This window comes from Rattus rattus, chromosome 8 (genome assembly GCF_011064425.1).
Source record: "Rattus rattus isolate New Zealand chromosome 8, Rrattus_CSIRO_v1, whole genome shotgun sequence".
In the NCBI taxonomy this organism is placed as follows: Eukaryota; Metazoa; Chordata; class Mammalia; order Rodentia; family Muridae; genus Rattus; species Rattus rattus.
The window spans coordinates 91,755,824-91,779,628 of NC_046161.1; the positions used below are offsets into that span (position 1 = coordinate 91,755,824).

Genomic DNA, 23,805 nt, shown 5'->3' on the forward strand with positions numbered 1-23,805 from the left:
GACTGCAACTCAAGTCACACAGACTCCCTCACACCACGTGGCTATGAGGGACAGAAGCGTGGGTTCCAATGTTTGCGATCATTTTCATCTTGAGACTGGCTGCGACCTGCCCTGGGCCTATCTTATTCTCCATCTTTTCATTTTCCCCTAAAGCTTATAAGCTCTCAGTGTACTAATAATTTACTTACTAATAATACCTTATCATTGTTTAATCATGTCCCCATTGTCCATTGAATCCACGCTCCACGAAGCAGGATCTTGTTATCAGATGGTGCTAAGTGTTCTATGAAGGCACAACTAGGAAACCTAGGCCTGTGGGAAGCCTCAAAGTAACCAAGGTCCACATCAATTAACATAATCAAGACAATTCCACACAGACAGAAGCACAGGGCAACCTGATCTAGACAGTCCCCCACTCAGATTCTTCCTACGTGACTCTAGATAGTATCAAGCTGACAGTTAAAATTGTTACCCAGGTAGAGGGAAGAAAAGGAGGTTCCAGGAAAGAGTAAGCCAGCTTTGAGGAGGTAGCTATGGTCCCATCAGGAGCGAGCTCTATTTCTGATGCTTGGTTGGGGTCCAATAACCACATGCATGTTGGAGACCCGAAGAGACAGTAGAATAATTGAGAGAGCTCTCGATATAGCTGAAGAGACCAGCAAAAACACGTAGAATCCCATGAGAAACTGTAACAGAGGAAGGCCAGGGTTACTTCTTTATTCTGATCTTAGGTAACAGAGGGACGAGGTCCCTGGGGTAAGGGGGCAGGGAAGAGAGGGGAAAAAAGACGAGGGCCAATTAAGTATGCAAATTTTAATTCTGTAAATAGCACATATGTTTCCAGACTAGTTGAAATACAAAATTAACATTCGCTTCACAAAAGAGTCAAGGCAGAAATAAACAAAACGGAAGAAAGGCAGGGCATCTCAGCGCACACCGTGCATAGCTGCCCTTTCTCCTGGAGTAGACACACGGTTGAAGCAGTTACACTGTTTCTACCCTTGTCTGGCGGGAGAGACACAGGAAGTTGGGGCAGAGGCAAACCAGCTCTAGATTCCAGAGTTGGGAGGGGGTGGTGAGCCTGACTCTGCAGGGAGAGATGAAGCCACTTCCCTTCCTTCTTCTTCCTCTGACTCAAGCTGTCCCCCACCCCTACCTCCCTGCCTGAGGTAGTAAGAAATGGCAGTGCCTCTCTCTAGTCAGGGGTTCCTGGTGAGCATCTGGGAGGGGCTGAGAAACCCTGAGTGAACTGTTTTTAGGAAGAGAGCCTGTGGGATTTACCGTGGACCGGGTCCTAGGATCTGATGACATTCCATGAACCCACAGCAGCATCCATGTGTGTCCCATCATGGATGCCTATGGCCTCCCTCGATGTCGCCCGCAGCAAAGCTTGCTCATCTACCATCTCAGGATTTGGCTTGAAGTGAAATAGCGCTCCCATTCCTCCTTCCCTCCTCGGTTTCCTCTGGTAAAGAAGTCTGCGTTTGGTTCGATAAAAGTTTCATTACTCTTGGCTGTTCAGTTGTTCACTTGAGATGGGGTTTCGCCATGTTGTCCAGGCTGCCTTGAACTTGTGATTTTCTCTCCTGCTCCTCCTAAATGCCAAGATTATGCGTCCAGGTGAGTACCCATCGTTTTTAGTGCTCACGCATACCCCACCGTCCAAGATCGGAGCTCACCGTCCTGCACAGTGCCACGAGTCTCCTTGCCAACCTGCAGGTGCTGGTTTGGATGCATACACAGATGAGGGGAGAGACCATTTAAACAGTCTCCTTAGCCCCCACTACAGTGACAAAGCGGGGTCCGCAGGGACAAAGCCATTTTCTCCACTGTTGTTCAGTGAGCATATGGTGACTGTGGGTCTGGGGATCACTTCTCCAGACTATTTCCGTCACTCTTGGTTGGGTCGCGCCACTTTGCGTCCGATGGTGGCTACTAGTCAGGCACACAGCAGGCTCCTGTTACCTCTCTTGTCTTTTGTCCACAGAGAAAACAGAGACACAGCCCTCCCCATCCAGGGTTCTGGGTCCTGCAAACCAGGCTGTTAACCCATCAAGTGCTTCTCAAGTCTGCGAGATCCAGACCCCAAAGAGATGCTCAGAGGACAGCACGGCCACAGCACAGGCGTCCACCTCCTCCTTTCTGCAGCGGATCAGCTTCTGGGATGAGCTGGTTACTTTCTAGAAATTCATTTTCATAAAAATCATTCATTAGACATCACAACAAAGAATATTGTAGAAACCTGACTATTTAACTCCCTTTTCAAGCACATGTGTGAACGTGCTGTGTGTATGTGTATGTGTGTGTGCATGCATGTATGTGTGTGTGTGTTTCTGTGTAATCACATGTGTATATGGGTACATATGTTCGTATGTTCAAGCCCTACATGGACATTACAAGTTTTCCAGGCTGGAGAGATGGCTCAGAGGTTAAGAGCACTGACTGCTCTTCCAGAGGTCCTGAGTTCAATTCCCAGCAACCACATGGTGGCTCACAACCATCTGTCATAGGTCCGATGCCCTCTTCTGGTGTGTATGAAGAGAGCTACAGTGTGCTCACAGACAATAAATAAATAAATCTTTAAAAAAAGGAAGAAAGAAAGAAGGAAAGAAAGAAAGAAAGAAAGAAAGAAAGAAAGAAAGAAAGAAAGAAAGAACTGCCCCCAACACCCAGCAGTACACAGCCAGCTATAACTCCAGCTCTGGGGGATCCAAAGCCCTCTTCCGGATCCTTGGGCACCTACACTCATGTGCACACATCCTCAGACAGACAGACACACATACATTAATTAAAAATAAAAAAAAAGTTTTAGAAAAAAATAAGTTGTCCTTGCCCCCCCCCATTCTGCCTTTATGTAAGTTCCGTGGATCCGAACTCTGATCCTCACACTGATGCTCGCCACTGAGCCATCCTCTCAGCCCTAGTTAACGTTCAAGAAGCAAAACTCTCCAGGACAATCCAAGCCCCTAGGTCTGTGGCTTCCAGCATCTGCTGAGAGCCTCTCTTGACCCTCTGTCTAGCAATTCCCACATGGCCCTGCTAGGTCAGTGCTTTCCGCTAAGAACCAGTCCCACAAAAGCTCAGATATAATTCTGGGGAGAGGGGCTCCACCCTTCTACCACCAGAGAGCTCTGAGAAGAAGGACCTGCTCTGCGAGGCTTCGCACACTACCTAGTCCAGTGCCCAGCCCGGAGAGCATCCTGAGGGAAAACTCTCTCCTACCCACTTCCGCCTCCAGTAGCTTCTCCCAGAGACTTTAAACATAGGAAGAGCAGTTTTGCAGCGTCCATTACGAAGTAGCCTGAATCATCTGCTGATGGCTCATGTGCACGGGATTAACAATGGCAGGCTTTGGGCAAGCGATTAATGCATGAGAGCTCTGATCTGCCAGTGTCTCTCGATGTGTTGTTCCAGTATGATCCTATTGGAGGCCATGGAAAGCACGAGGTAGGGCCTCATTAGAAGAACAGGTTACTAAGAATTAGCTCCAAAAAGATCTGCCTACTTCTCTACCCTCACCTGGATCTTCCCTCTCTGGTGGTTTGAACGAGAATGGCTTGTATGTCTGACTGCTTGGTGCCCATTTGATGAACTGTCTGGGGAGGATTAGGAGGTGTGGCTTTTGTTGGAGGTAGCGTGTCTCTGGGAGTGAGCTTTGAGGATTCAGAGGCCCTCATCAGATCCAGCATCTACCCCTCCCCACACCCCGCCCCTCTGCCTGCTGCCTGCAGGTCAGAATGCATAGCTCGTAGCTATGGCTCCAGTACCAGGTCTGCCTGCTTCCCTTCCTCATGATCATGGAATAACCCCCCAACACTGTCAGCCCCCAGTTAAATGCTTTCTTTTATACGAGTAGAAAGCATAAAATAAAACAAAAAATATATGATCATCCTTACAACAATAAGTTAGGGGAATCTGACGCCTTCTGGCTTCTGTGGACACTACGTACACAAACACCCATTCACATGAAATAAAAGCAAATAAAGCTTTAAAAACGTAAAAGACCCATATATGGTAATTCCTATAACAACCATGAACAAAACAATGTGAAGAATAACAAAAAAAGATTTAAAAATTATAAAGTTTATAATATACTGGGGGCTGGCTTACTAAAGTGCTTGACTAGCATGTACCATGGCCCTGGGTTCAAACTTCAGTGTCACATAAAACAGCAGTTGGAAGGCAGAGGTGGGAGATCCAAGGTTATCCTTGAATGTAGAGTGAGATCAAAGCCAGCCTCAATAAAAAAAAAAAAAAAAGGAGAAGAAAGGAGACTGTAGTGTGTGTGTGTGTGTGTGTGTGTGTGTGATATGTGTGTGTACTTATACTTAATAAACCCTAAAAGAGGCAGAAAAAGAAAAATGGAAAATAAAAACAGATGGAAGAAACAAAAATAAAATCATTAACCAATATACAACTGCATCAATCATTATATTACATGTTAAAGGACTAAACATACTATTTTTAAAAAGGCAGAGATTACCAGAAGTGACTTACACAAACACAAAATAAGTCAAAACAGAAAACCAAATCAACTGTCTATAAGAGACACACTTTAAACAAAAACGCAGAGCTTTACAAAGGATACGCCATACAAGCAACGGACAAAAAGAACTGAACATCGAGATGCTGAAAGGCTTACTTAAGAAGATCCAGGAATCGTATATGTGTATGCACTCAAAATGCATGAAAGGTTTCTGGGTGCACTCCTTTAATCTCAGCACCCGGGAGGCAGAGACAGGTGGATCTGTGAGTTTCAAGCTAGCCTGGTCTACAGAGTGAGTTCCAGGACAGCGAGAGCTACACAGTGAGACCTTGTCTCAAAAAATAAGAAAATAAAAAAGCATGGGAAGGTAACAAAAGGGAGAAACAGATGTAGCCACATTCATAGATTCTTTACAACCTTCTCTCAACCAAGTAGCAGGCAGAAGTCAGGGCGGACTCAGCGATCTCAATCAATACAGGAACATCCTCACAACAGCCCTGGAACTTAGCTCTGCTACTGTCACTAGCATTATTATGGCTACTCAGAAATATTAGAGACAGGAGAGCTTGTATTAGGATAGAAAGGTGTTGGGGCACCCTGAAAATCGGATTAAAGGGAGAGTTATTCCTGTTGCACAGACCCAAATCAAACCACACAAGTGTTACAAGAGTAGCTTCATTGTAACTGCAGGCTGGCTAAGGAACTCCAGCAGTGTGTTGACTATAGACAGAGCTCGTCCTGATACACTGGGGCAACTGACTGTTAACTCCCCACCAGATAGAACTGTGACACCCTCAAGGTGACAGGGGTGAAAGGGTTGCTCTGCTTCCTGTTTGTTCTTTCTTGCTTTGATTGTGCTGCTTGGTGTGGTTGAGATCCAGGAGGCCTCTGAAGATCTCACATGTGTGAGCTACTGAGGCCCGTTTTTACTCTTCTCCCTCCAGGGTGCGGGTACACAGGGCCTACACATACCCAGAGGCTCAGAGCCGTGGTCCACGTTTTCAAGAGAAAAATAAGCATCTTTGGCTTATGGGTCACTGATAGGACAGCTCTGTGAGCAGTCGCTATAAAGGTCCAGACTGCTGTCCAAGGCAAAGCAAATCCCATGCCACATGACCTTCAAACCTGAGAATCATGAGACTCTGCGTAGGGACTGAGAATGAAGTTTTGGGTCAGAACATGTTACTGGACAGAGCCGCTGTTAGAATTGGGGCAGCCGGGAGTACTCAGGAGGCACCTTGAAAGATTAAGATTGCATGACTCTTGAAACCATAGGCACCCTGGGCTGAACAACACAGCCACCATCTTAGTAATGACAGGTCCGGGGGGAACAGCTTAATGGCCTGCCAGAGATCCACGGCTGTCCATGTTAGGATGTCATCCAGACCTTCTCATCAGGAGTTATTGTGACCTGAATGTATCCTCAAAAACCACATATTGGAAACAAAAGCCCAGCAAAACAGGGTTGAAACAGGAACCGTGGGAGGTGATGAGGTCCCCACTTCATAAATGTAGGCTCTAAGGCCTTAAGTCGGCTGGTGTGAAATTTCATTCTATCCGTTAGTTCTATCACATTTAACCATGTTGTAATAGCAAGAAGACCTTTACCCATAAGCCCTTTCTGTCTTCATTCCTCCACCACCGTCCCCAGCCTTCAGAGCCACTGAACGTCTACTCTCTATCAATGACGTAGTCTGTAGTATTTTATTACAACACCACAGACTGAGGCACGAGAAGCCCCATTGGCGTTTGCTCCACTCTCTGCATATCTTCACAAACCATGAAGAAAGTGTCTATGCCCCCCAAACCCCTCCAGGGCCCACGATGCATCTGGCCAGCATCACACTGAAAGGTATAAGAATGCTCTTACCAAGGTGTCCGGAAGGACAACAGCGGGGCAGCAAGAGTACCGGAGCAGCTGGCCCATCTTCCAGACGGAGAGCAGTGCAACCACAAGAATCAGCACGAAGCCAACGAATGCAAACAGAGCCAGCGCCAGCGGAAGGGACTCTCCTGTGGGCAGAGCACAAGTGAGCAGGGAACAGCAGGGACGGGGGAGCCACCAGGAACCCCTTCCCCAGAGTTTCTTAGGGATGCACTCAGGCCGCGCCGCAGGTGACAGCACCATGAGACTGGTGTGTCCTCCAATGGCTACAGTGACCCCCATTCTTCTGGAATCTCATGGAGAGTGTGTGTGGTTTTTTTTCCCAGAAAGCCACAATTACCATTCCAGTCTTGGGAAGGGGAGGGGGGAATGTAAGACGTTGCCCATGGTAGCGTGTACCTGGCACGACTGCCAGAGGAAGGCGGGCTGCCAGGCCGCAGGCAGGATGAGGAGGAGGAGCTGCAGCAGAACAGCCTAGAACAGGGCTGGGCGGGAGCCAAAAACAATGTGTTTCACAATTTGCTCTTGGCGTGGACTCTTATGATGGAGGAAAATATTAAGTCCCCTAAACCATCACGCCATAACTGACAGATCAAGGTTCTATTACACATGCTAGGTTCTGCTTCTATCCCCCAGCACTCTGATAAGGTCTAGGCCTCTCTCCTCAGGGTGAGGACCTCTTTCATGGAAGAGGATGCTATCTATGCTCAAGATGGACTAACGGCCTATGACAGGATATACAGGTAGGTCTAGCTCCAAAGCCTGTGACGAGTTTGCTAACAAATATAGCAAAGAGCACCAGGACCGAGCATTTGGAAGCAGAAGAGAGGCTGAGCTGGACCCCCACCTCTCTGTTCCAACCTCAAACGCCTGTTCATCACCTCCTGCCTGAGCCTCTTACCCACAATGTGACTCAGCTCACGGGGCTGTGGCGTGTGGGGTGGGGCACACGCATTGTTTCACTTTTGGAAAATATTTTGGCAGAAGACATCAAAAAAACGTACAGCGTTCATATCCTTCCAATCCCCTCCTGTGATGTTCATTCCCAGAAAACCATTCCAAGGAAGGAGACAAATATGCACCTCAGTAAGTGCACAAGGAATGTGCAGACGAGGGCCACAGGCTACCGCCAATCTCCGTCCCGCCCAGCAGTGTGCAGCCCTTCATGCATCCTTGTGTGCTGTGACTCTGCTCGAAGCAACCCCCTCCCCCCCCACACACACACACATGCACCTCACGTGCTAGTAGCTGGCTGTTTGCCTCCATAACTGGAAGGCATGGACTCCCTTTTCTGCCCCAGTGGACAGGCCAAGATTTGGCATGTGGTCAGTGCTCTGCAAACACCAAAATAAAGAGAACAGCATCTTCCAGGGCCAATGGGAATGATTTAAATGCCAAACAAACCAGGCTGATGGAAGATATTATGGAACATTGGCGTGGTAGGTTAACAGTTCAGCCGTTAGAAGGAACAGGACAGACAGATTGTGGTTTGACCAATAATGGAAAATATTTGGAGAGTAAATGGTATCACTATCAATAAAGATATACTTGCACATATTGGCTTACTGTGTGTCTTTACACAGTAAGGTAAGCCAAGCATGGTGGCATAATCCTTTAATCCCAGCATTTGGGAGAAAGAAACAAATATATCTCTGAGCTCTAGGCCAGCCTGGTCTACAATAGTGAGTTTCGGGGCATCCAGACCTACATAGTAAGATGCTGTATCAAAGAAGATGAAGAAAAAGAAAATGGAAGACATACACTGGCCAATGTGCTACAAGGGATAGCAGAACCAGGGAAAGGGAAAGGGAACACTTGAGTCCCTGAGTTGAGAAGTGTTGGAAAGTACAGAAAATGCTGAAAGAATAAATGAAGGATTTGCCTGCGAAAATGTATCTGTGACTTTCCTCAGTGTTGTGATCAAATGCCTGACAAGAAGCAAGCAAAAGGAGGGAGAGTTTATTTTGACTGGTGCTCTGAGGATGCGTTCCATCCTGGCAGGAAGGTGTGGTCATGGGAACAGTTCTCAGTTGTGGCTGCAGGAACGGGAAGCTGTATGTTTACATTCCCCATGGCTCAGGAAACAGGACAGGGAGTGGGGTTGAGCTCTAAACCTCAAGGTCCACCTCTCAGAGAACTACTTTATCCAGCTAGGCCCCACCTCCCAATGGTTTTACGACTTCCCAAATAGTGCCATTAGCCAGGCACTAAGTGTACAAACACATGAGCAAGTGGGGAGACACTCTATCCGAACTGTAACGGCCAGTCTCTTGAGCATCCTGAAGAAGGCTGGAGGAATGCCTACATTTTATAGTTCTATATTGTTTGGATTTTTCATAAGTTTGACAAATAATTTTTTAAGAACCAAGAAATGTTACTCAGAAGGTGTTTATGGAAAATGTTATGAATGTATTTGTGAAAAACAAACCAGATATAACTGTGGGATGATATCATACAGGTGGTGCAGGTACAAGATACAATGAGGCCTGTTGTTGGACAAGAAGGAAGGATGAGCGGGAGAAAAGTTTGAGGGAAGAGGAGGAGACTGGAACAGAAAGGACGGGAGGCCGGAGGAGACTGGGAGGGAAGCAGTGGAGACAACATGGAGGCTGACGTTAAGATTCCACTCTGTGTATTTACAGGTTGTTATGAATGGTCTTGAGGGATGGATGTGTCCAGGGCTTTGTATGTTTAGGTGGGCAATTATATCTTATCAACTGGATCAGAGGTTATTGTGTTGTGTTTTCTTTCTGGTGGAGAATTGAGTCAGGGAGAGTGTTTGGTGGCAGACACTGGGCCGCCACAGAGTTGAGATGTGTGTTTCTGGCAAGATATCTCCCAGATATCTTGGGGCACTGCAGTGCTGAATCTAGTGGAGGAAAAGACAGCCTTTTTATAAGTTTACAATAACATATAACATGTATGTCCTAATGTGCTACAGCATGTCTTCATATGGGTGATAACTGAAGGGTCACAATTCTTTAGAGGGCATTTTCAACAGTGTCAAAGTTAAATGCATGTCTTTTGACCCAGGTACTTTACTTCCAGGAATTTATCATTCAAACACATGCATACTTACATACATACATACATACATACATACATACATACATACATACATACATGTATAAAGCAAAAGTGATTATACATAAGGAAATTTTGGTGGGGGGAAAATAACCCTAACAATAGCAGATCAGTTAAATTAAACAATAAACATATATACATACAGACACAAACACACATATAAAAATGGAATAGAATTTGGTAATGAAAAAGGATGATGGAATTTCTTTATTCATTCAGAAACATCTACAAGATACATAAAAGTAAGATTCAGAACAGTACATATGTCATCAGCTATGCCTAAAAGATGATATATATGCACATACTTACACATACATGTCCTCATTTACATGTATGTGGATTCAAATGTCTTCAGAAGACTACCTAAGAAACTCATACTGAAGGGAAAGGATGAGGAACTATGCAAATGGAGAAGAGACATAGAGAAGATAATTTACATTTGCAATATGTTATGGGCCCTATGAATAGACTATAGATTCAAACTAATACTTTCTAAAGGTAAGAAGAAAATGTAACTAGTGGTGTTTGCATGGTGGGCTCATGGGACATCAGATTTTGTTTCTTTTCAAGGAGTCTTTAATTACTGCAGGGCTTTTTCAGAGCATGAGAGTGAGAAAGACAGAGTTTAGGGAGATGCTACAGTCAGTAAAGTGCCTGTCAGGCAAGTATTAGCCAAGTTTGGATCTATGGCACCCATATGAAGGCCAGGAAAGCCTGTGCACATCTATAACACGGGTGCTCGGGAGTCCCTGGGGCTTGTTTGTCAGCCCACAGAGCCAGTCAGAAAGCTCTGGGATCAGTGAGAGAGGCATGCACACACATGCATATGCATATATATATATGTGTGTGTATGTATGTATGTACACACACATATACCTCTGCAGACATATATATGTGTATGTACACACACATATACCTCTGCAGACATATACACACAACACAAGCACAATTTTTAAATTGCTTAAATTCAAATTTAAAAAGATAGTCAAAAAAGAGGGCTCTACAGACTATAAGATCCCTTCCAGACAAAAGAGGCTGTAATTTTATTATACAGTGTGGTACGTCCTTCCAAGATCTAACTCTCCGACAGCCATGTTTGCCCACAGGCAACAGCCTTCTGGCAAGGTAGTCTTGTAACAATGTGTCGCAGGGGGAGGTGGCTTTGGGGGCAACTCCAGACAATGTTCAAGAAATCCTAGCCAGGGTGGGCTTCTACCCCTGGGGGAGTCAGAGTTTACCTTAGGACTCACCAAGCCTGGAAGCAAACGTGTAAAGCTGGGGAAGACTCAGCACCCAAGACACCAGATGGGCACCCAGGCACTGGTAAGGCGGCCATGTGCAGGGATCCAGGGACAAGCAGGTCATCCCTACCTTGCATCTCCACACACGTAGGCTGGCTGAAGGCACTGTGCCTCCCGATGGTTTTCACCAGCGCCTGCGCCTTCACGCAGTACATGGCCCCTGGATCCATGGTTTCTAGGTGCACTGGAATGTCCCCACTCCTCACCACCTTGACACGTTCCTGTAAAAAAGATCGAGACACAGTTAGTGCTGAAGGACAGCAGAGTGAGAGATGGTGGGGAGAGCAGGGCAGGGAAAGTGCAGGGAGTCCTTTTCCAGAACATTCCAGAACAGAGAACATCCCTTCCCACTCGTTCATGAAAGCATTCATTTCTTCATTCACGCACGGACATATATTAGGCCTGTACTAATATACTAATGTACCCGTGTAGTAATATAATTAGGCACACAGCACTGAATGAAAGACGTAAAGCCCCTGCTCTTGGAGAGCTTGCATGTGGGAGAGAAATATAAATGCATTCCTGCAGTGATTAGAGCTGTGAAGAAAAAAAAAATGGGGTAAGGCAAAGAGAGTGGCTAGGAGGCACAGGGTTAAAGGGAGTTTAGAAACAGCCTCTCCAACAGGACAAGATTTGGGCAGAGCTCATCCACCTGTCTGCCCACCCGTCAACTCTTGCTCTAACCCCCAGGCCTGTAGAGGAGCCTGTAGAAGCTTGTGTGACCCAGCCCCGATGACTCAGGGTACACACTCTCTCAGCAATGAGCCTCCCAGTTACAAGGGAGGGGACTAGGATCCGCCCCCAAAGACTACGAGGTTGATGCGTGCTCTCTCCTGCCAAGTTCCAGCATTTCTCCCACCCTGTTCCGTCTGCCTGGCTGACAGTGAAATGTGTTACTAGTGTGCCCTGACCCTGCAGGGTAAATATTAGCCAATACCCTGTCCCACCTGCCCACGCCATCTTCCAAGATCACTATCCCACTCTGCTGAGAGTGTACAAGCCCCCAAGATACTGCCGTGTGACACTGAACAGCCTTGACTGAGAAGGGGACCCACAGAGCTCGGCTGGCTGTCCAAACCCCACAAAGCTTAGATGGATAAGTAGAGCCCAAGCAACGGGATTCCTCCCTGGAGGATTTGGTCTTAGGAAACCGAATACCTCAAGCTGGACAGGAGGACAAAGGGAGAGGACTGGGTGAGGAGGGTCAATCTGAGATGCTTTGAGGAGTCAGGGAGACACAGTCACAGGCATGGATAGGACCTGGGAGTGAAGAGAAGAGGCCACATAAGACCTTCAGGGAGAAAACAGCAAGGGTCCCACAGGCCAGGTCCCTGTGTAGTTAAGACTGTACTTCTGCCTGGTCTTGTGCTGGTTCTGCTCACAGATTTGGTGAGACGCCTCTGTGGCCGATATTGATCCTTCTGAGAAAGCACAAGTTTCCTTGTGCCCACTGAAGTGGATCACCAGGCTCTGCCATTTTATCAGCTTAAACAGAACTCCACAGGGAGTGGTGTCCCCTGTGTCTGCTAGAGTTTTACGCTGCTGCTGCTGCTGCTGCTGCTGCTGCTGCTGCTGCTGCTTGTGACCACCTTCCATGAGGGCTGGCCTCCCACTCACCCCAAACTACAGCAAGCTTCCCATGGGGAAGGGCAGCTCCCTTCCAAGCTTTCTGCACGGCCCATTGGATCATAATTAGATAGTCTTATTCATAAGCTAGCTGCTGGCTCTGTGCCCCACTTCTGCACTCTGCCAAGACACACACACACACACACACACACACACACACACACACACACACACACACACCCCTCGAGAGGTTTGTGCCCACCTTCTGTGCTTTTGAAATCATCCGGAACACCCTGAGCTGGAACATCCTGCCCTGTTGGCCCTATGTGTCTGAGACTAGCTGGTGAGGGAGAAAAAAAACCCAAATGCATCAAAAAGGCACTAGGGGTCCGGGGTGGGGGGAGCGGGGAGGGCATTAAAGTAAGAGAAGCGGCCTCCCAAACTCCTATAGACCTGGCCTGAAAAGGGCCCAGACGTCCTGGCCAAGGCCTAGGATGAAAGGTAGGTCTTTGAGGAAGGAGTCAAGGGATGGATGGCTGGTTCTCTTGTTTCTCCTTTCTTAAACTTCACCCTGGTCAAGTCACTTATGCCATGAGCACTACAGAGCTAGACACATTCCCTCACCCCCGGAAAGCCGTGCGCCTTCTCTAAGGCTTGACTCAAAGGCCAGGCAGGGTCAGTGGGAAGCCTCACCACGGCACCAGGCTCCATCCTCCAGTAGACCACAAGGAATTCAAACTGGGGCCCCAGGTCTTCCAGCTCAACAACCAGATGCAGCCCATGTTCAGTGACCTCCATCCTGGGTGGGGTGAGAACAGCTGTTGGCAAGAGAAAGAAAGAATCAAAACCAGCTCCAGGGGGAACCGATTTCCTCAGGATAAAATGACCATGTCACCAGTGGAGACGTAGCAGCCCAATGGGCAAGGGGCAGGGTGGTCTGCCGAGGGGTGCTAGTGTGTGGGTGGAATTATGTACATAAGCACTCTCCTGCACTCTGGGTGCTCATAAAAGTCCTTTTAGGGGGTTGGGGATTTAGCTCAGTGGTAGAGCGCTTGCCTAGCAAGCGTAAGGCCCTGGGTTCGGTCCCCACCTCCGAAAAAAAAAGAAAAAAGAAAAAAAAAGTCCTTTTAGATTTTATTTATATTAAAATGTATTTGGTGTGTGTGTGTGTGTGTGTGTGTGTGTGTGTGTGTGTGTGTGTGTGTGTTTATTTGCATATGAAACACAGAGAACAGGTCTCTCCTTCCACCAGGTGGGTTCTGGGAATCGAACTCAGGTCATCGCGCTTGCCAGCGAAGCCTTTGCTTGCTAAGCCATCTGGCGGTCCTCATAAAATGCTTTTTGAATGATGGATGAGCAGAAAACAAACGGTAAAGACTTACTACAACTCATTTTCACCCCAAGTCATCTGCTCCTTCTCCGGGAGCAGAGGCTCAAGAGAAGGGAGGAAGAACTCAGGGAAACATTGTTGCCTTCTTTTCCTTTTAGAGCACGTTCTCTGTCTCCTCTCCACCACCTTGTTTCATTGTTCTTCACCTTGACAATGAGTGAAGACACTGGTCCTTAATGTAGCGGTGAGTTTAGCTACACTGCTTTGGCCCCTGCGGGTCCCAGGGTGGCACCTGCCCAGGAGCTATCTGGATTCCTGAATGGAAGACGCACGTACACATGCCAGTTAATTTTAAAATGCCTTGGCTACCTTAAAGGCTTGGCACTCCTAAAGCTTCCCCTGCTACCCCAGGCTCAATCGGAAAAGCAGCCAGTGCCACCCACCTAAATATTCACATGGCTTTCTCTCCTGCAGTTGCCACGTCCCATCCTTTCCCACCCTTCTCCCCCGAGTCATGGCGATTCTGTCTCCTTTTTCCAGTTCCTAGCCCGCACAAATCTAAAGGCCTGCCCCATCTCCCTTTGCCCTGCCATTGGCCATTGGCATTTTTATTGATCGATCAAAAACCAACTGGATACAAGGACCTTTAGCGTTTGGACATGCAGATTCCTGATTAAGTCAAAGCATTAGAACCAATCCTTAACACCTTAATGCTTGCTGAACGCCTGCCTGCCTGAGCTCTGCTGAACATAGCTGGCATCCCCTTTGCGCCTTAGGAGTAAATTTATCTGACAGGGTCAACCCTGTGCATCCCTACTGCTCACACAGAGCCCTGGCACATGTGAGATCTGGTGCCTTGCTAGCTTGGGTGACTCGGTCCTTCTATTCTTGGTCCAAGGACTCTTAGTCTCACATAAAAACTGTCAGCAAGTCAGAAGTGTCTTAGACATTCTGACAATCAGTTCTAGAAATCACAGCCCAAGCACAAACACTGTCTTTCGCATTTTGCAGGTTCCCAAACAGAGAGGTTGCCAGCCTCTGGGGACACCTTCCCACCAAGGGGCCAAGAACAGAAGGGCCCACACGGGCTGCCTCCCCTCCTTCGATATCAATCTAGAAACCGCAGGACCAGAAGGACCTGTGGGATGGTTGGTATTGGCCTGGGAAGTAGGAAGAGAGGTGTCATGGACTAAATCCCTCCACACGGAGGCCAAGGAACATAGAGAAGAAAGGCAGTTCCTAGAGGAGGCATTGAGAGAGCAAAGGGGGTTTTCCCTTGCCATCCTCATTAGAGAAAATATCCCTAGGTTTGGTGAGCTGTCCCTTGAAGGGACAAAGAGGACTTGGGAAGTCAAGCCACCTGTGCAAATACAGCTAGTCCAGACACAGCACCACTGCCTCTGTAATGCCTGCAAACAGAGAATGCCCACTCCACATACGGTCAGAATCTGGGTCTTTAATGCCACCTTTCAATCTATGCCACCCTTTTACAATCTAGAGTTTCTTCCTTCCTTTCTCCCTTTGTTTCTTTGTTCCTTCCTTCCTTCCTTTCTGGCAGCACTTGGGCAGAAACCTCTGGCCTACACACTCAGTATGCTCAGAGCAATTGATCCACCCACAGAAGGTAATTAATTCTGTGGTACAGAGATGTTAAGGGACTTGCCCAGAGTCACACAGCTAACAGCCAGAATTAGAACTCATGTCAGTCTATGTTTCTAGCCTCCTGTGTGAGGTGTTCATCCCCAGAAGCAGGGAGCCACAACTCTGGCTACACATGACACAAACCTGGGTAGAATTTTAGGTTCAAAAAACAATGGGGGGTTGGGGATTTAGCTCAGTGGTAGAGCGCTTGCCTAGGAAGCGCAAGGCCCTGGGTTCGGTCCCCAGCTCCGAAAAAAAGAATTAAAAAAAAAAAAAAAAAGAATGTCTGCCCTCAATGAGGTTAAGAATAGGATAGCTCCACTGGAGAACATTAAGATTTTTGTGTGTCAGAGAAGTCAGAGTGACCCTCTCAAATAGGAAAGGCAGATAGAGCGCCCTTAGGAGATTCAGTGCTAGCCAGGTGGTGGAGGTGCACACCTTTAATCCAAGCACCTGGGAAGCAGAGGCGGGTAGATCTCTGTGAGTTCAAGACCAGCCTGGTCTAGAGAGTGAGTTCCAGGACAAAGCTCCATATAAAAACCCTGTCTTGAAAAAAACGCGAGAGAGAGAGAGAGAGACACAGAGAGAGACAGAGACAGACAGAGAGAGAGACAGATAGAGAGAGACAGAGACAGAGACAGACAGAGACAGAGACAGAGAGACAGACAGAGTTAGACAGAGAGAGACAGAGACAGAGTTAGACAGAGACAGAGAAACAGAGACAGAGAGACAGAAACAGAGAGACAGAGAGAAAGAGAACCAGTACTAACCCAGCCAGGTTGCTGACTCCACTACACATGAAGCCAACAGGATTCTTAAGATTCTGCTCTCTTCAGCACATGCAAACTCCTATCCCTCAGATTCCCCTGCAGCAAGACCTTTTCCTGTTTATGCTGGCCTCTTGAGTACAGATTTCACTGCCCAGCCCTTCCCAAATAACTGCCGGCACTCCCTGATCTCCATCTGTCCTGGCCTTCCTTCCAGCAATAGCTGCCAGACCCCAGAGGAGTTCTTGGCTGGAGCCTCAGACCCCCAGGTGCCAGAGGAAGTAGGGCTGGGTGTTGGCTGAACCCTGTGGGCAGAGGAAGAGTTGCAGTGTCCTCCAGTGCCCATAAGCCTCCAGGTGCCTAGGCTCCGACCACTTCAGCCAAGTCTTCCCCGTACCTGGGAAAGATGCTTAGCAGAGAAGTCTGCATATCACAGCAAAAGCCTCCCTGGCATCCCATTCCAGCAACCCTGTGCTCCTCATCTGCTCACTGGCTCTCAGCTCCGGCATCCCCAGGACAACAATAATAATATTAGCAACAGCTCATATGGTTCCCCTCAGCTATCCCATGAGGCAAAATATTGGACTCACACAGCTATCACGTTCCAAGATGGATTTGAACCAACCCTCATAATTCCTCAGGGCCCATTTGGGATGCCTTGTCATCTAAACCCTCTTGACTTCCACTCAATATCCTCTGTCCTCAGTGACTTGACTTACTCCATTACTGGAGACTGGGACCTAATGTTCCTAAGCTCTCACTCTAAGGAAATCTGCCACTAGAAGATAATGGGCCACTGGAGGCCTTGCCTTTTCCCTAGCACCAAACGCCTACCATCCCACCCACTCCCACTTCAGACAAAGAGCTGCCTCTTCCCATCTTCACACAGTCCTCAATGTGTTGCAGTTGCAGCCTGGTCACTTTCTCAAGGACCACCCAAGGGCTTCTTTAAGCTTCGCAGGAGCTCTCTGCCCCTTCTAGCTACCCAGCCACCTACACAAATCCTTCCACTGTCTACATTTTAAACCCTGAGGTTCTGGGACCTCATCCTGAGTTCTTTTTATCCTCCCTACATTGTCCCTGGACACTCACATCATCTCCAAGCCTATATAGCTGGTATAACTTTGTGTTGTGTGTTTGGCTTTCATCCCCAAGAGCCTCAAGGCCTGATTTCCGGTTGTCAGTCAGACATTCACAGCACACCACGTTGCGGGAGTTCAGCTCCAAAGAACACATCGAGTGTCTCCTATTCTTCAAGATCAGTTGCTCCTTTTGGGTTCTCTGCCTTGGACAGCAGTCTCACAACCCAGGTAAGAAGCTAGATTCTGTCTCCCTACGCCATCCCTCACTAACCGATTCCCAAGCTCCCATGTCTGCTGAACTCATCCACTCCCCCGTACCTCCTCTGCTACGATAGAGACCAGAAACCATCTTGGCTTAGCCGAAAGCTATCAGTTTCCCTCTCACTCTTCCTCTGCTCGGCAGGTTTACCTACTCCAGGTTACTCTCCTCGCAGTGGCCATAGTATCTGTTCTGTAAGAAGACATGGCCTAGACCCCGTCTCCTTCCGTCACTCCCCTCTCCTGACCTGATTAAGCTTTACCATAGGGCCAGTTCTTCATCTGCCCTGCTGCCCATCCAGCCATCACCTCGTCCCAAACACACATGTCCTTTCACAGGACAGCCACAGCTGGCCCTTGGCCACTTACCTGGACTCTTCTCTCCCCTTTCAATCACTTTCCAGTTATAATTGCAGTAGAAAAGTTATTTGCCAGCAACCACAGAAAGGAAATGTTTCTGATAGCCGTTAAATGTACAGCCGTTTTTAAACAATGGAGCTGCTCTCAGCAGTATGGGGTTAACGGGGCTCCAGATGGGAAATGTTTACAGAGGCGTGATCAGAGTAAGATTTCTAGTGTCAGTGCTGGAATGTCCATACCTGTGGGCCCTAACGAGGACAGTCAGGACTGACTCCCAAAGGACAGAAGGAGAGGGACAGAAGGTGAGACAGTCAGCGATTTAAAAACAATGTCAGTAAGGTTTTGTGTTTCTAAGCACACCAGTTATTTTGATGCTGAAGGTAGTTAGTTCCGTAAGGGCAGGAGAGGTATGCCTTACTTGCATTCCGATTAAAGGGGTGCTCCAGGTTGCTCCAGGCTGAAGATTGTGAACCCAGCATGGCCATGACCCTGAAGTTATATGGCACTGTGGCAGTGACGTCATCGGTGACATCGCACTCCAGACCTTTGGTAGGTGAGCACTGGCTGCTGGGGATCCAGATGTGGCTCATGTACAAGCTCTCGTACTCCCTGGCCAAGGAGAGGAAGGCACAGAGTCAAGGCACACCCTTCGGACAGACTAGAAGATAACTGCTTTTGTGCGTTAGTAGAATGAGCATTCTCTCCCCAGCTCCCGACCCTCTACCTCCTTCCCGCCCCAACCACCACTCTTCTTTATTCCTCAGAAACCCTAGCATTAGCCTCCACCTGTCCCTGTCTCTCTACGTCCACTGTCGCCATCCCCATCTCAGCTGCCATCATGCCTTGCCGCACTGTGGTTTCCCATACTCCACCTTCTGCAGTGGAGATCTCAAACACTGCCCCCTCAGCAGACTAGGATGTTTCTGTCCCTGATGGCTTCCTGTGAGACACTGGCCTTCTCCCATCCTGCCCTCTAGGGATGCTGCTTCTACCCCCACTGACCTTTGCTCACTCCTTCAAAGTGAGGGTGATCTCTTCGTCTATGGCTTCTACCTAGATGTTCACTGTCTCAAGAGTTCTGACTCTGCCATCTCTCAGGAAAGGGTACGCCTCCTGCAGAGGCCACCACCACCACAAAAGAGCTGCAAACTCAACTCCTTTGCATGACCCTTAACAGCTTCCTGTTGGGATTCTACAACTCTGCGTTGGGCTCTGAGCTCTGCTGCCCGATAGTCTCTGTGATGACTGAAATGTCCTGTGTCAGTGACGGTCAGTGGGGGTTGTCACTGACCACTTGTGGCTCTAGAGCATGTGAAGAAGGAAGAAGGGGGTCAGTGACATGCTTCGGTGTAGTTTAAACTTAAATAGCACCAGTAGCTGGTGGCTGCAAAACTGAGGAGTGCACACCCAGGGTATGTAGTTACCTCTTGCTCCAGAAGCTGGTTTCCATGAATCTACAAGTGTGCATCCTTGTATCCCTGAGCCCAGAAGAATATCTACACATGTGGGGCTCTATTCCTGCCTTGTGTTAATCCTGAGATTCCCCGAGAGATAAACTAGTTCCACAATTCTGAGCCAAATTTGAACCAAGCTTTAACTAAACACTGACCAGGATGGACTTTGGTCAGGACAACTCCCTGGAATTCCCAGCTGAGTGGCTTCAAGACACATGTGGCAGAGACTTTTAAGGACAAAGCCATATGACCACCATCTTTTCCCTCGTGGCCTTGTTATTTTCCAAGAACTGTAGCTCCTAACATCTAGGAGGTTACTAGTTGTTGGTTTACAGGGAGTTACTAGTCGTTGGTTTACAGGCTAACCTTGGTCTTACATCGCTAATGAAATGTGTCGAGCACTAACTCTGTCAGTCACAAGTGCCCGGGCAGCTGGGAAACACTAGATCCAAGTTCACCTACCCCGGGCCAGCTGAACGTTAGGGTCAAGACTCATTTGGACTTCTTATCCAAGTAAGTCAAGGAAACTATGGCTGGCCTCCTACACCTCAAAAGGTTAGCTCTCTGGATTTGTCCATTCCAAGCAAGGATCAAACTCACAAATTTTCCTACTGTTGAAAACAGGTACACCTAAATGTATTTGGGTCTCTCAAACCCATTAACACTAAAGGGCAGACTGGGTAAAACATCTATTTTGAGCCACAAAGCCTCCTGGAGTAGAGAAGGAGGGCTGTCCTTCTCAGACCTGTTATCTAAGGAAGAAAAGGCTATTAAGCAGAAACAAACCAAACTTACCCCTGGTACTCCACAAAATAGAATACCGTCTCCCCCGGCTGGGTCACTGGGTTCCACATCAACAGATGCTTCATGTTGGTTGACCGTACAGAGAAGTTTTGTGGGGCAGGCAGAATGGTCGCTCCATCTGGGATGAAATTAAGTAGAGAAGCTGACCTCTGAGCGACAGTGAGAACTGGCAAAGCTTCAGATGCAAAGCCTTACAGGTTCATCCGCAGTGACCGCAATTTTATCACACTTGTGCCTTTGTGACAGCATGGAATGTCTGTAGTAATAACAATAGCTAAGCTCTAGTGAACTTTGCTCATACTCTATATAGGCCGTTGCTGGATTGTTACAGGATTACCCCATTTGATTTCCTTCTCCTTCTCCTCTTCTGTTTGTTTGTTTGAGACAGGGTCTCTTTGTGTAGTCCTTCTTGTCCTAAAATTCACTCTGTAGACCAGATGGGCCTCAAACTCAGAGATCCATGTGTCTCTGCCTCTGGGACTAAAGGTGTTTGCCACTATGCCCAGCTTTCCATGACCCTACTGAGTAGAAGAGCCATTATTTTCCCCATTAAATGAACAAACTAACAGAGGCATGTTATTTGTTCAAGAGCATGTATTTTTTTTCTTTTTTTCAAGACAGGGTTTCTCTATGTAGCCTTGCCTATCCTATAACTTACTCTGTAGCCCAGGTTGGCCCCAAACTCAGAGATCTCCCTGCTCTGCGACCTGAGTGCTGAGACCACCACTCTAGTATGATATGCATTTTTTACTTAATAATTTACTTATTACTAGTATGTACAATATGTATGTATATGAGTGTGGATGTATATTCCATGGTGTATATATAGACACCAGAGGACAACTTTAGGGTTTACTCCTTCCACCAATGGGAATCAGGTGCAAATATGGGTCATAAGGTTTTCAGGACAGCACCTTTATTCAGTGAGCCATCTCATTGGCCTTATTTATTTTAGTGAACGTATAAAAAATGTACCCATGATATCTGTGGGTATTTTACCACATGAATACAATGTGTTATTTCAAATAAAAGCAAGCCTATTTCAAACATTTATCATTTCTTTTTGGTTAAAAGCCTTCAAATATCCTATCTTGTGGGCCTTTTGAAATACATTTTCCCCCCAATTAGTCTACTGTCAACAGGACATCAGAAAACTCTGCTATCTAACCGTAACTTAATAACTGCTGGCCTATCTTCACTTTGTATTCTCTGTAACCACTACTCTCTCCAGCTTCTAGCTACCACTGTCATTCCACTCTTAAAACGCACTAGATCAACTCTGTGATCGTCTACCTATGAGTGAGATTATGTGCTGTTTATCTTTCTGTGTTTTGTTTATTTCACTTAGCCTGATATCTTCCTGATCATCTACGTCAGCCTTTTATGGCTGAACAGTATGCCATTGTGTATAGGTAGTTTTATCCGTGTCAGTGCAAACGTCAATTTTATTTTAAGATAAAGTGATAAGAGCTCTACTCAGCTGATCCCAGGTCATCTCCTTCTCTGTTCTATCACTATGCCTAGACCTGGAAGCTTCTAGCCTCCTTCAATATAATCTTCCCAGCTGACTGATTCAATCCAGCTTCTCCTGGCTTCTGTTGAAATTGCTCTGCCTGGCCTCACACTAACTTTGACAATATGTTCTGTCTTCTCCTGTGTCTAGCTTGTTCTCTCTGTAACCTGTCCCTTTAAAACTGTCCTGATAAAATTGCCACACACACACACACACACACACACACACACACACACACACACACACACACTACCTACCAACTACCACATCACCTTTTTTTTTTCTCTCTCACTGCTCTTAGTAGCCTCTCTTCCTCTGCTATTCTCATGTAACTTGGGTGTGTCCTATCTCTGATTCATTCTATCAAATCTTTCTTTGATTCGACACTTGGTCTGCCCCTCCATTATCATTCCATTCTAAACACATACTAGATCAACTCTGATAATCACTTCGATAGATCACTTTCAACCATGTTTGCTTTCTTCTGCAAACTAATCTTACCTCCATTGTTTGGGATTAAAGGTGTGTACTAAGGGTGCGTCTGTATTCCAGCCAGGTCATATTGTAACCCAGGGTGTGTCTGCATCTGGACAGATCGTATCTTTGGATGTGATCCCTTGCCAGAGCAGCCATGCTGCTGAATTAAAACTCCTCTACATCTTAGTTGAGGGACATTTAGGTTAATTCCACTTCTTGGCTTCTGTAGACAGTGCAGCAGCTGTCTCAGCACAGTTTTTAATTTCCTTTGGATGCATTATATACCCAGTAGTGGGATAGCCAAGTCATGATGCACTTTGAGCATTTTAGGGAACCTACACACTGCTTTCCATAAGGATTATAATAGCTTACGTTTTCAGCAATAGTGTATGCCAGCATTTGGCTTGTTATTTTTAACTTTTTTATTGAAAATCTCTTTTACTGTGGTCCTGGGGATAAAACCCCAGGGGTTTACACACCCTAGGGAAGTATTCTACTGAGCTACAGCCCCAGTGTGGGGTGAGGTGATATCTTACTTTACTTTTCTTTTGCGTCTCTGGGATGATTAATGATGTTGAATATTGCTTCACATACTTCCTGGTCATTGGTATTATTTAGTTTTAAGAAATGCCTATTTAGTTTTACTGTCCATTTTCAATCAGTTTATTTATTGACTTGCTAATGAGCTCTTTATAGACTCTAGATGATAATCTTGATGCCAAATTGACCTGGATTCAGGTCTTGACTCAGCCCTGGAATATGTTATCTTATGCAACCCACATAACCTGAGCCTCCCACTTCTTCATGGCAAATTCACTCAGGCTCTGGCCAGTTTCTCATGATGTCTCTTTGCCATCCTTGGGCACCAGGACACATTAATTAAGTGAACACTATGGCCAATGGGGCATCTGCAGCCTGATGGGAAGCTCTGACTCAGGTCTACCATGGAGATAATCTAGTAAAGAAGGGTACCAAAACAGCTCAGAGACCCCACCCTGGAAAGACTGCAAGCCCACAAGCCCATCCCAGGCACAGGATGAAGGCAGCGTGCCTAGAGTGTGTACACAGTGGTACTGCAGTTTGCACAGAATAAAAATGGCCAGCCAAACTGCACCTGTACTGATAAGGACTCCAGGCAGCCTGAAGCTCAGCCTTACAGGCACCGCTCGGCCTCGGGTACCGGACCGCTCCTTTGCGCATGCTCCTCTTTCCGTACCCAGGGCTCCCTTGCCATTACGACCCACAGTGGCGGTCTCAATGACACGCAGACAAAATATCAGCTGAGGTCTTTCCCTGGGACCTTTCTGTTCCTGCCCCTAGATTGGCACCTGCTATTTGTTATCAGGCATCAAGTCCCGTGTACATGAGGGAGAAGGAATGCTCCTGAGAACACCCTGTCTGGCTGGTGCCTTGTGTCTTTTCTAACCTGGGACCCTGATGGTGTACCTTCACTTCATCCTCAACACACTCGCTCTACCTGGGAGGAAAGACCGGGGACGCCTGCAGGGTGATTTCTTGGCCTTCCAGCCCTAACTTCTTTGTTTTTCTTTTCTTTTCTTTTCTTTCTTTCTTTCTTTCTTTCTTTCTTTCTTTCTTTTTCTCTTTTTTTTCCTGGAGCTGGGGACCGAACCCAGGGCCTTGTGCTTGCTAGGCAAGCACTCTACCACTGAGCTAAATCCCCAGCCCTTCTTTTCTTTTCTTTTCTTTTCTTTTCTTTCTTTCTTTTGTTCTTCTGTTTCTAATTTTGTCATTAAAACTCTCAAATGTGCACAGCCCGTTCTTGACAATACTCACACG

The 23,805-nt window shown here is 47.1% G+C and overlaps 1 protein-coding gene across 1 annotated transcript in view; it reads right to left on the minus strand.

Moving 5' to 3' along the window:
• Positions 1 to 697: 697 nt before the first annotated feature.
• The window catches only part of Il20rb (interleukin 20 receptor subunit beta), a 30,586-nt gene continuing 7,478 nt past the window's right edge, over positions 698 to 23,805 (minus strand). Inside the window, exons 2-7 of the mRNA XM_032911323.1 lie at positions 20,010 to 20,136; positions 18,179 to 18,369; positions 13,016 to 13,140; positions 10,827 to 10,977; positions 6,357 to 6,499; positions 698 to 2,180 (exon numbers count right to left, since the gene is read on the minus strand). Coding sequence (XP_032767214.1) covers positions 2,064 to 2,180; positions 6,357 to 6,499; positions 10,827 to 10,977; positions 13,016 to 13,140; positions 18,179 to 18,369; positions 20,010 to 20,136 — 854 coding nt within the window. The 3' untranslated portion in view covers positions 698 to 2,063. The remainder of the gene's footprint in view (positions 2,181 to 6,356; positions 6,500 to 10,826; positions 10,978 to 13,015; positions 13,141 to 18,178; positions 18,370 to 20,009; positions 20,137 to 23,805) is intronic.